This window comes from Physeter macrocephalus, chromosome 17 (assembly GCF_002837175.3).
Source record: "Physeter macrocephalus isolate SW-GA chromosome 17, ASM283717v5, whole genome shotgun sequence".
NCBI classification, from domain to species: Eukaryota; Metazoa; Chordata; class Mammalia; order Artiodactyla; family Physeteridae; genus Physeter; species Physeter macrocephalus.
Window position 1 is genome coordinate 2,944,797 of NC_041230.1, and position 10,505 is coordinate 2,955,301.

General features: G+C 53.5%; 2 protein-coding genes and 1 pseudogene across 2 annotated transcripts in view; 1 reads left to right on the forward strand and 2 right to left on the reverse strand.

Moving 5' to 3' along the window:
- LENG1 (leukocyte receptor cluster member 1) overlaps positions 1-979 on the reverse strand; it is a 3,876-nt gene extending 2,897 nt beyond the window's left edge. Inside the window, exon 1 of the mRNA XM_007113070.2 lies at positions 660-979. Coding sequence (XP_007113132.1) covers positions 660-791 — 132 coding nt within the window. The 5' untranslated portion in view covers positions 792-979. The remainder of the gene's footprint in view (positions 1-659) is intronic.
- A 209-nt stretch (positions 980-1,188) lies between these two features.
- Positions 1,189-10,505, reverse strand: part of TMC4 (transmembrane channel like 4) — a gene marked incomplete at its 5' end in the record, with an annotated part of 14,548 nt that continues 5,231 nt past the window's right edge. Inside the window, 10 exon segments of the mRNA XM_028478284.2 lie at positions 1,189-1,457; positions 1,564-1,642; positions 1,885-2,040; positions 2,140-2,270; positions 2,506-2,689; positions 3,017-3,114; positions 3,387-3,513; positions 3,777-3,940; positions 4,187-4,354; positions 4,881-5,028. Of these exon segments, the coding sequence (XP_028334085.2) occupies positions 1,389-1,457; positions 1,564-1,642; positions 1,885-2,040; positions 2,140-2,270; positions 2,506-2,689; positions 3,017-3,114; positions 3,387-3,513; positions 3,777-3,940; positions 4,187-4,354; positions 4,881-5,028 (1,324 nt within the window).
- The window catches only part of LOC112067194 (60S ribosomal protein L17-like), an 891-nt pseudogene continuing 621 nt past the window's right edge, over positions 10,236-10,505 (forward strand).

The window sequence follows — 10,505 nt, forward strand, 5'->3', positions numbered from 1 at the left end:
CGGGAGAGGCCACAACAGTGAGAGGCCCGCGTACCGCAAAAAAAAAAACCCCAGAAAAACAAAAAAAACCCCAACAACCCTATCTCCCAGCCAGTGTTGACAATCAGATTAGCCAAAGGACAGGAAGCTAGGTGTAAACCAAACAGGTTAGGAGTTATAAAGAGAGCCTCCAGTGTTCGTGTGTGGGTAGCGGTGCAGGCAAAAGGCTCGCCCGACAGAGCGGAACTGACTTGTTCCACTGTCATTTCGCTGTGTCTTCCTCTCTGAAGCCATCTCACTTCTCTGTACAAGGGAAATGACAGCCTCTCTAAGAACGAACAGTGCTTGAGAGATCTGGCAAGTCAAGCGCTCTGCACGGGGCGAGCATACAGTAGGCGCTTACTACATAGGGAGTTTGTGCAGGTCAACTAAAAAGTCCGAGTTTCCTTGAATTGTCCAGGGCTTCGTTTATTCATGAGCTCCTTCTCTAGGAGTGGGGAGAACCAAGACCAGGGAGAGTTCGAGGTGGGATCCGCGAAAGACCGCACACGCTTCCACGGAGCCCGGCCCCTAATTCCGCACGGTGTGCGTTGCGTCTGCGCGCCGCCCCACTTCCGGTCCCTCCCGAGGCGCCTGGGCGCTCCGCCCCAGAGCCTCGCCCGGCCGGACTAGGAGCTTACCTCTTGCTGAGCGAGCAGCACCCTCCGCTCACGCTCTTTCTCCTCCTCCCGGGCTTGGGCCTCGTCACGCCGCACGCGGGCGACATTGTCCTTGTTCCGGACGTGCCAGCTCTTCTTGGGTAGGATATTCATGGCGCCGTAGCTGTCCACGGACTGGCAGGCCCGCCTTCTAGTACTTCAGATTGGCGAGAGGATGGCCCCTCCCTGTCTCGGCCATGGATTGGCCCTGGACTATTTGGCACACCCCTCTGGGTCTGTAGCGAAAGTTGATTGGCTGAGACGCCCACCTCCCATCGCCCGGAATTGCGCGCGGTGTCGCCTAGCGACCGCCTCTTATCAAGATTCTGAGTCAATCACAAGTGTCCCCGCCCGGACGCTTCTGAACGCGGCCTCTGATTGGCTGGCACTCCGGCCAGGTCCTCTCGCGGAAGAGCCCGCCGCGCCGACCCACAGGTAAACACATTTGACTGGCTTATGTCCCGCTGATGCCTTGCCCCGCCTTCCGGACGCGAGTTTCAAAAAGCGCTCAGCAGCCTCTGCTGTGTTTATTGGTACTAGAAAGAGGTTCACTGGAGAGTCAGGGACTTAGCAGTGAATCCCAGGGCTGGAAAAGCATGGGGTCTTCTCCAGTTAGCTCATTTTCCAAATGATGTGGCCGAGGCTTACAAAGGATCTGAGGGCAGGTCTGGGTCTGAAAGTGGGACGTCACCCTGAGCCAGGCTGGAGAGGTCAAAGAGCTCTGTTGGCCGAGCTCAGCGCCACAACGCGCTGTGCCAGGAAGACTTTATTCTGCGCCTCCTGAGGTAAAGGGTAAAGAGAGGTGGAGATGAGACAGATTTTCTCTCCACCGGTGTCCCTTGCCATATTCCCCAGGACCCCTTCCCAGGGACCGGGCCTGGCTCACCGTCTCTATCTGGCGTTTGAGTTCAGAGATGAGGCGTCCATATGAGTTAGCCAGGGCCACGGTATACGCCATCAGGATGCTAGAAGAGACGGAATGGAAGCTACTCCCCAAACGCCCTTAGAATATATATCTTCAACGTAGGGCTCTTTAGTAATCAGGAGTCTGGACCTCCTCCTTCAGACTCAAGAAGTCTAGTATCCCAGCCCCCTCCTTTCCTCAGACCCAAGAGTCTGGGCCCCCAGCCCCCTTCTCTCTTGGAAGCAGGCAGCGGGACCCCAGGTCAGACATTCAAACTCAGACCCAGGAGTCTAGGGCTCTCACCTGGAGATCAGCAGAAGAGGCACAGCAAAAGCCTGGGTCCCCAGGAAGAAGAGAAATTCCCGGGCAGTCTGAGGGAGCTTGCAAACAGACTCGGGGATCTCGGCCCAGATGGACGGCTGCCCCCGGAATGGACCACACAGCTTAGAAGGTGGGATCCTGAAGTCAGAGACAGGCAGAGCTCAAGGATGGCCCAAAGTCAGAACCCTGGAGAAAGGAGGAAGGAGGGAGGGAGAGGCAGGTGCCTCGCACACTTACAGGAAGATGCTATAAAGCACAGGAACGGTGGAGATGGCCAGACCCAGGAGAAGGACCAGGGGGAAGAAGAAGTTCACAGTGGAGGCCCGAAAGGTGCGGGAGGCCGGGGAGCAGGTGGAGAAGAGGGTGATCTGGTGGGGGGGGGGATGAGGGAATCTGAGCCCCAAACTCTCCTTCTCCACCATCCAGGAGCCCTGGTCCCTGGCCTCCTCTCCTCAGTCAGGATCTAGTAGTCCACGACCCTGGCATCCTCCCCCGCCAGGACCCAGTAGTCACATCCCTCAAGTCCCCTCCTCCCCCTAGGACCCAGAAGCCCAAGCCCCAATACCTCCCGCTTCAGACCCAAGGGTGCTCCCCACCCCTCACCTTCTTCAAATAGAAAAGCAGCAGGAACTTGGCCGTGTTGAGCAAAGGCAGTAAAGGGCAGAAAAAACTCCCCACCCAGACCACTGTCTGTGCGTAGATGAGCCCCAGCACTTCGTCAGGCACCTGGAACTCCAGGGTCCCCGCAAAACGACCCAGCGCCCCGGGACAGAGGCCACAGAGCAGCCTGAGGGGCGGAGCGAGGCCGGGCCGAATCAGAGGCAGGCCGGCCACGGGTTTCCCCGCCTTCACCGTCCCGCCCACCAATCGGAAGTGAGCATATCTGGGGGTGGGACGGAGCCTTCAAGGTTCCGGAGGGGGTGTGTCTAGAGGGCGGGGCTTGAGGCGTAGAGGTAATCATGGCAGTAGGGACAGGGCCACAGGGAAGTGATTACCAAACTCGTGGAGGGGCGGGGTCTGCGGACAGGGCAGTCAGAAGCAGGGCTAGAAAGGGGCGGGGCGAAAGAGAAAACTGGGTGCTGGGCGGGGCCACAGCAAGGGGCGGGACTCTCACTTCCGAGGAAACTGGATGAGCAGCGTGACTGCCAGGCCGGTCAGGAGATCAAACAGCAGGAGTTTGTACATCTCCTGTCCCAGGCGAGTCTCCCAGCACTGAGGAAGGAAGAACAGGTCACAAAGACCTCAGGAACCAGACACCTGTAGACCCGAACATCTGAGTCTCCAAACTGCAAGCGTATGAGATTCTATCAATACTTTCTCTGGGGGTCTTCAGGTTTTTTTTTAATCCATACCCCTGTCCTCAAGGGGAAGGCATTCTAGCACCCCAAGCTCCCCCTTCCTCCCAAGCTAGGGGTCCGGACCCACCGGGCTCCTCCTTTCCTTCAAGGACCCAGGAGTCCATCCCCCCCACCCCTCTTCCTCACCGGAAGTTCTTTGTAATTGTAGCCACAGGTTTTGCACCCCTCAGCGTCCGCATCTCCCCCGCAAGTGATCTGATTCCAGAGAGAGAAGAGCAGGACCAGCAGGGAGGCCAGACGGAGAAACACTGTCCTGGCAAGGGGAAGAGAGAGAAAGGGAATCAGCACTGACCGAGTGCCCACCACGTGCCTGGACCCTCCTGTGTGGAGCGTGCTCACAATTCTCCCCATTTCCCAGATGAAGAAAACTGAGGCTCAGTGACAGGAAGAGCCGGGATTTGAATCCAGATCCCACTGGATTCCCATATCCTGACGATTTCAGTCTCTTATTTGCTACAACCAATGTCCCCCGACCAGCCCCACCATCATCCCCAGCCCACCCCAGGAGTCCAGAACCTGAGCAGGATAAAAACGATCTGACGGCTCCTGGTGTAGCCCTCCAGTGGGGCAATGAGCTTGAACACCGGTGGCAGCACGAAGTTGACCCCGGAGATGAAGATGGACGGAAGGTAATCCACCACGAGCTTCAGCAGTGGCATCCCCTGGATAAGAGGCATCTCCTAGGAGGGAGGGTGGACCAAGAGAAGAGGCTCTGGGGTCCTGCAGGAGCCATGCTTAACATCCTCCCCCAGCCTCTTCCTCCTTCATCACCCTGAACTCCAAAGTCCAAACATAATCCTCCCCGCCCCCCCCCCACACACACACCAATCCCTCCTCTCTGAGATTCCAGGAATCATAGGCCTCAGTCTCCTCCACCCCTGGAAAGGTAGGTTCCAGGCCCTTTCCTCCCCCGGGGCCCTCCACACCTGCAGCTTCACAGTGGCCCCTGTAGCCCAGTAGACGCCGTAGAAGGCTGCCCCCAGGAGTGCCACCACCGCCATGTTGAGCAGCACCCGCACCGACCACACCCTGGCTTGCTGGCCCAGCGTCCGCACCGCAGCCTGGCGCCGCACCGCTGCTTCCTCCAGCTCCACCTAAGGCCGGAAGAGACGTCCACTTGGGTTCCATTACCCTAGGTGCTGCCTGTGGTCCAGAGCCCAGGCTCAACGTGAACCGATGCAGCACCGCCCCTCCAAGAACATCTATAATCCTTATCTCAACCCATCCAGGGCCCTCCAGGTCACATTTGAGATCTGGCTCCGCCCCCAAGGCCCCGCCCAACACATCCAGCTCCTCCCAGGACCCGCCCAGCACTCATGCCTGGTGCTTTGGAGTTACAGTTCTACTTTATCAAGCCCTTTCTGGCCACACCCTTCTCTTACCTTTGAACCGAGGAGCTTTAGGTACCGCCCCTTTCCTGCTGCTAGCTTTTTCCTGTACCCTTTGACTGCAGGCATCCCTGTAGTGGCCTTGTCCCCTTTCCCCCAAGGCCCGCCTCCTTAGAAGAAAGCTCCGCCCAGCATCTTTCTGGAGGCCGGTCCCTGGTCTATGCCCCGCCCATCCTCTCAACCCCGCCCCCTCGGGTGACATCGGTTGTAGGCCCCCCGCCCCTAAGCGCACCTGCAACTCAAATAGGATGTTGCGCTGGCGCAGCCGCACGTGGGCCTCCCCGCTGAGGCCGAAGTCCCAGGCAGAGAACACCCGGTGGCTGTAGCTGGTTACGGCCCCTGACTCGGCCAACAGCGTCTGTTTCAGCCCAGACACCGAGCTAAGAGAGGGGAGATCCGAGAGATGGGGTGTAGCAGGACAGCCACAAGCAGGGGGGATACCCCTCTCCCCTTCTGGGGCAAACAGGGAAAACGAACTCTAACATCTTGGGCATTGGGAGAGTTCCACCTGGTGGAGACACATACAGTCATTGTCGCCCAAGACCAAGAAAGAGATTCAGAGAGGCCCAGAGGAGGCCAGACACCCGAAAAGAAAAGACAGAAACCTAAGAGATAAGGACAGCTCTCCAGAGAGAGGAGAACAGAGACCCTGGGGAGAGAGAGCTTTAGAGGGAAGACTGAGACCCCCATAGGGGGGCAGAGATTCCAAGAAAAGGGGACAAAGACTCAGAGAAAAAGAGATGGAGAAAGGTGCGGGGGGGTCAGAGACTCAGAAAAGGAGAGGGCAGGTAAAGAGACTGGAGAGTGGGGGACAAAGACCCAGGGAGGGGATAGAAAACCAGAGAAAAGGAAAGACACAGGACACTGAGCAGGAAGACTCCACATCCACCTTCGCTGCCCCGGCGCTGGCCCCCGTCACCTCTCAAGTGGGCCCACCTGCTCTCCCTGCTAACACTTGTGCCCGGTCCCCGCTCCCGAGCTAGTAGAGCCTTCCTTTTATGCGGATCCGATGGCATTCCCACTTAAAACCTATTCCGCAGCTTCTCTTTGTTTTTTGGGTTTTTTTTTTAATCTTTCGGCTGTGCCCTGCAGCATGCGGGAGTCTTATCCACTGGACCACCAGGGAAGTCACAGCTTCTCTTTGTTCTTGAGTCCTAGGCTCCTTCATAGCATAGCCCCCCTGATCCGGCCCCCACCTACTTCTCCAGGCTCAAATCCTGTCCCCCCCGCCCCTCCTCGCCTTTCATTTCCCAACCTCTTTCCACCACAGGGCCTTTGCACCCACAGTCCTCTCTGTCTGCAGTGCTGGTGTCCTGGCTGTTCACCTGGCTGGCTCCCTCCCACCATTCCTGTCTTTCTCTACGGCTCACTTCCTCAGAGAGTTCTTTACTGACCACTCCATCTAATGAGGGTGCCCACCCATTATTCTCTATCACACGGGGGCAGCAAACTACGGCCCTGGGACCAAATCCTGTTTTTGTAAATAAAGTTTGATTGGCACACAGCCACACCCCTCATTTTCCTACTGTCCACAGCTGCTTTTGCCCCGCAGACTCTAGCTGAGACAGAGACCACATGGCCCGCAAAGATGAAAATATTTCCTACCTGGCCTTCATTTTTTTATCAGAAAAAAAAATTGTGCTGATCCCTGCTCTATGCTCTATCGTATCCTCCCATTTGTTTTCTATATAGTACAGCTCCCAAACTCAAATCGCTGACTTGCTTGTTTATTTAACAGTCTTACCTCAAAATTTATCTCCCCTACTCGACTGTAAGCTGTACAAAGGTGGGGGGACCCCCATCTGGTGTTCCTGGGCCCTGTCGCGGCGCCTGGCATTTAGGAAACACTTTTTTTTTTTTTTTTTTTTTTGCGGTACGCGGGCCTCTCACTGTTGTGGGCTCTCCCGTTGCGGAGCACAGGCTCCGGACGCGCAGGCTCAGCTCTCACTGTTGTGGGCTCTCCCGTTGCGGAGCACAGGCTCCAGACGCGCAGGCGCAGCGGCCACGGCTCAAGGGCCCAGCCGCTCCGCGGCGTGTGGGATCCTCCCGGACCGGGGCACGAACCCGCGTCCCCTGCATCGGCAGGCGGACTCCCAACCGCTGCGCCACCGGGGAAGCCCTCTTGGTTTCTTTCTTGATCCTAGTCCCTTCCCTTGGGGATCTCCCAGGCGTGCCTGAATGCCAGTGCGTCTCAGGTTTGTAACTTCAGTCCAGACTCCTCTGCAGAACCCACGTATGCAACTGCCTACTCAATCTTCCCTCATCAGTCCAAAAGACATCCCAGAATCAACTGGTGCAAAACTGTGCACCCCGGATATTCCCCGACAAAGCCTGTTCTTTCTGCAGCCCTCCCCATCTCAACTGACAGCAAACACCCGGAGTCATTCTTCACTTCCATCATTCACCACACCCCACATGCAATTATCAGAGAATCCTGCGGGCTTTCCTCTCAACGTATTTACAGTCTCCCTTTATATAAAGAACAAACGGGCCAAAAGCAAGCTATAGTGTCAATAGGAACAATGGCGGCTGGGCAGGGGGTGGGCATGCAGTAAGCTGAGGAGACATTGAGGAGCTTCTGGAAGCTAGTCATGTTCTATTTCTTGATGTGGATGGGAAAGGTACCAAGATCTATACTTTGTACATTTTTCTGGATGTGTGTGTGTGTGTGTGTGTGTGTGTGTTTTGTCATGCCACGCAGCTTTCAGGATCTTAGTTCCCCAACCAGGGATTGAACCCAGGCCCCCGCAGTGAAAGCACAGCATCCTAACCACTGGACCACCAGGGAATTCCCTGTGATTTTTTATTTTTAATGAGAAATATATATGGTCAATTAATATTTGACAAGGAAGCCCACATACTCAGTGGGGAAAGGATAGTCTCTTCAATAAATGGTGTTGGGAAAGCTGGATATCCACATGCAGAAGACTGACATTAGACCCCAACCTTAAACCATTCACAAAAATTAACTCTAAACGGATTTAATACTTAAGCATAAGACCTGAAACTGAAAAACTCCTAGAAGAAAACAGAAGAAAATCTCCTTGACGCTGGTGAGCAACGTTCTTTTGGATGTGACACCAAAAGCCCAAGTAACCAAAGGAAAAATTAATAAATGGGACTACTAAAAAGCTTATACACAGCAAAAGAAACAATCCAAAAAAGGAAGAGGCGACCTACAGAATGAGAGAAAATACGTGCCTATCATCTATCTGATAAAGGGTTAATAACTAAAATATAGAAAGAATTCATATAACTCAATAGCAAAAAAACAAAACAAAACAAAACACCAACCAACCAACCAACCCAAACAACCCCATTAAAAAATGGGCAGAGGAACTGAATAGACATTTTTTCAAAGAAGGCAAGCAGATGGCCGACAGGTATATAAAAAGGTGCTCAATGTCACTAATCCTCCGGGAAATGCAAATCAAAATCATGAGCTATCACCTCACACCTGTCAGAAAAACTGTCACTGGGCTTCCCTGGTGGCGCAGTGGTTAAGACTCTGCCTACCAATGCAGGGGACACGGGTTCGAGCCCCGGCCCAGGAAGATCCCATGGAGCAACTAAGCCTGCGCGCCACAACTGCTGAGCCCGTGCGCCACAACTACTGAAGCCTGCATGCCTAGAGCTCGTGCTCTGCAACAAGAGAAGCCACCGCAATGAGAAGCCCGCACACCGCAACGAAGAGTAGCCCCCGCTCACTGCAACTAGAGAAAGCCCGCATGCAGCAACGAAGACCCAACACAGCCAAAAATAAAATATTAATTTTTTTAAAAAAAAGAAAGAAACGCTGTCACGAAGAAGGTAAGAGATTAACAGATGTTGGAGAGGATGTGGAAAAACAGGAACCCTTGTGCCTTGTGCACTGATAACGGGAATGTAAATTGATTCAGACACCAAGGAAAACAATATGGAGTTTCCTCAAAAAAATTAAAAACAGAACTACCATATGATCCAGCAATCCCACTTCTGGGTATTTATCCAAAGAGAATGAAAACAGGATCTCAAAGGGATATCTGCCCCTGCACATTCACTGCAGCATAATTCACAGTAGTCAAGATATGGAAACAACCTAAGTGTCTGTCAACAGGTGGTATATTTTATATATATACACAATGGAACATTATTCAGCCATGAAAAAAGAAGGAAATCTTGCCATTTGAGACAACAGGGATGGACCTTGAGGGCATTATGCTAAGTGAGATAAGTCAGACAGAGAAAGACAAATACTGTATGAGATATCACTTAAATGTGGAACCTAAAAAAGCCAAACACATAGAAACAGATTAGAACAGTAGTCACCAGGGCTGGGGCAGGGGGTGCAGGAACTGGGGAGATGTGGGTCAAAGGGTACCAACATCCAGTTATAAAATGAGTAAGTTCTGGGGATCTAATGTACAATATTCTGCCTGTGGTTAACAGTGCTGCATTATATACTTGAAAGTTGCTAAGAAAGTAGATCTTAAGTGTTCTCGCCAAAAAAAGGAATGGTAACTGACTTGATGGAGGTGTTAGCTAACCTATGGCGGTATAATCATACTGCAATATATAAAGGCAGCAAATCAACACCGTGTACGCCATCAACCTACACAATGTTATGTGTCAATTATATCTCAATAAAGCTGGGGGAAAAAAGAAATTCAATGGAAAAAAAAAAAACTAAACTAAACCCAAAACTGACCACTTGTCACCACCCTGGTCCAAGCCACCTCTCTTGGTGATTTTTGCAATTGATTGCAATAATCTCGTAACTCTTCTACTTGCTGCTGCCTTGCCCTTAAGCTCTCTCCCTCCCTTTCCCTTTCCCCAGCTCCCCTCTCTTCCATAGAGCCATAGATTCTTTTCTTTTAAAACCTAAATCAGATCAGGGTGATCTGCTCAGGCACCTGCAATGAGTCCCATCTCAGAAACAATCCCAATTCTTTACGGAATGTGGGCCCATCCCCTACTGCTCCCCCCTCTCTACTCGCCCCCCGCCTCTCTCTGATCCAGCCCCACAGGCCTCCTTGTGCACCCTGAAACACGCCAGCCCTGCTCCTGCCTTGCTCCAGCTGCACCCTCTGCCTGGAATACATTTCCTCAGGTACCTGAGTGACCACATCCCTCACTTTCTCAATGTCTTTGCTTAAACACCATGTCCTCAAAGAAGCTTCCCAGACGCCCTATTAAAACAGCAGCCTGGGGGCTTCCCTGGCGGTGCAGTGGTTAAGAATCCGCCTGCCAATACAGGGGACACGGGTTCGAGCCCTGGTCCGGGAAGATCCCACATGCTGCGGAGCAACTAAGCCCGTGCGCCACAACTACTGAGCCCACAAGCCACAACTACTCAGCCCACGAGCCACAACTACTGAAGCCCGCGCGCCTAGAGCCCGTGCTCTGCACCAAGAGAAGCACCGCAATGAGAAGCCTGCGCACCACAACAAAGAGCAGCCCCCGCTCGCCACAGCTAGAGGGAGCCGGCGCGCAGCAACGAAGACCCAGCGCAGCCAAAAATAAATAAATTAAAAACAACAACAAAACACACACAAAAAAACAGCAGCCTGGCCTTTTTCCGGTAAGTGGCCTGAGGTGACCTCTAAAAATGGTTCGCTATTCACTTGACGTAGAAAACCCCACAAAATCATGCAAGTCAAGAGGTTCAGATCTTTGTGTTCACTTTAAGAACACTCGTGAAACTGCCCAGGCCATTAAGGGTATGCATATCCGAAAAGCCACCAAGTATCTGAAGGATGTCACTTTAAAGAAGCAATGTGGGGCTTCCCTGGTGGCGCAGTGGTTGAGAGTCCGCCTGCCGATGCAGGGGACACGGGTTCGTGCCCCGGTCCGGGAAGATCCCACGTGCCGCGGAGCG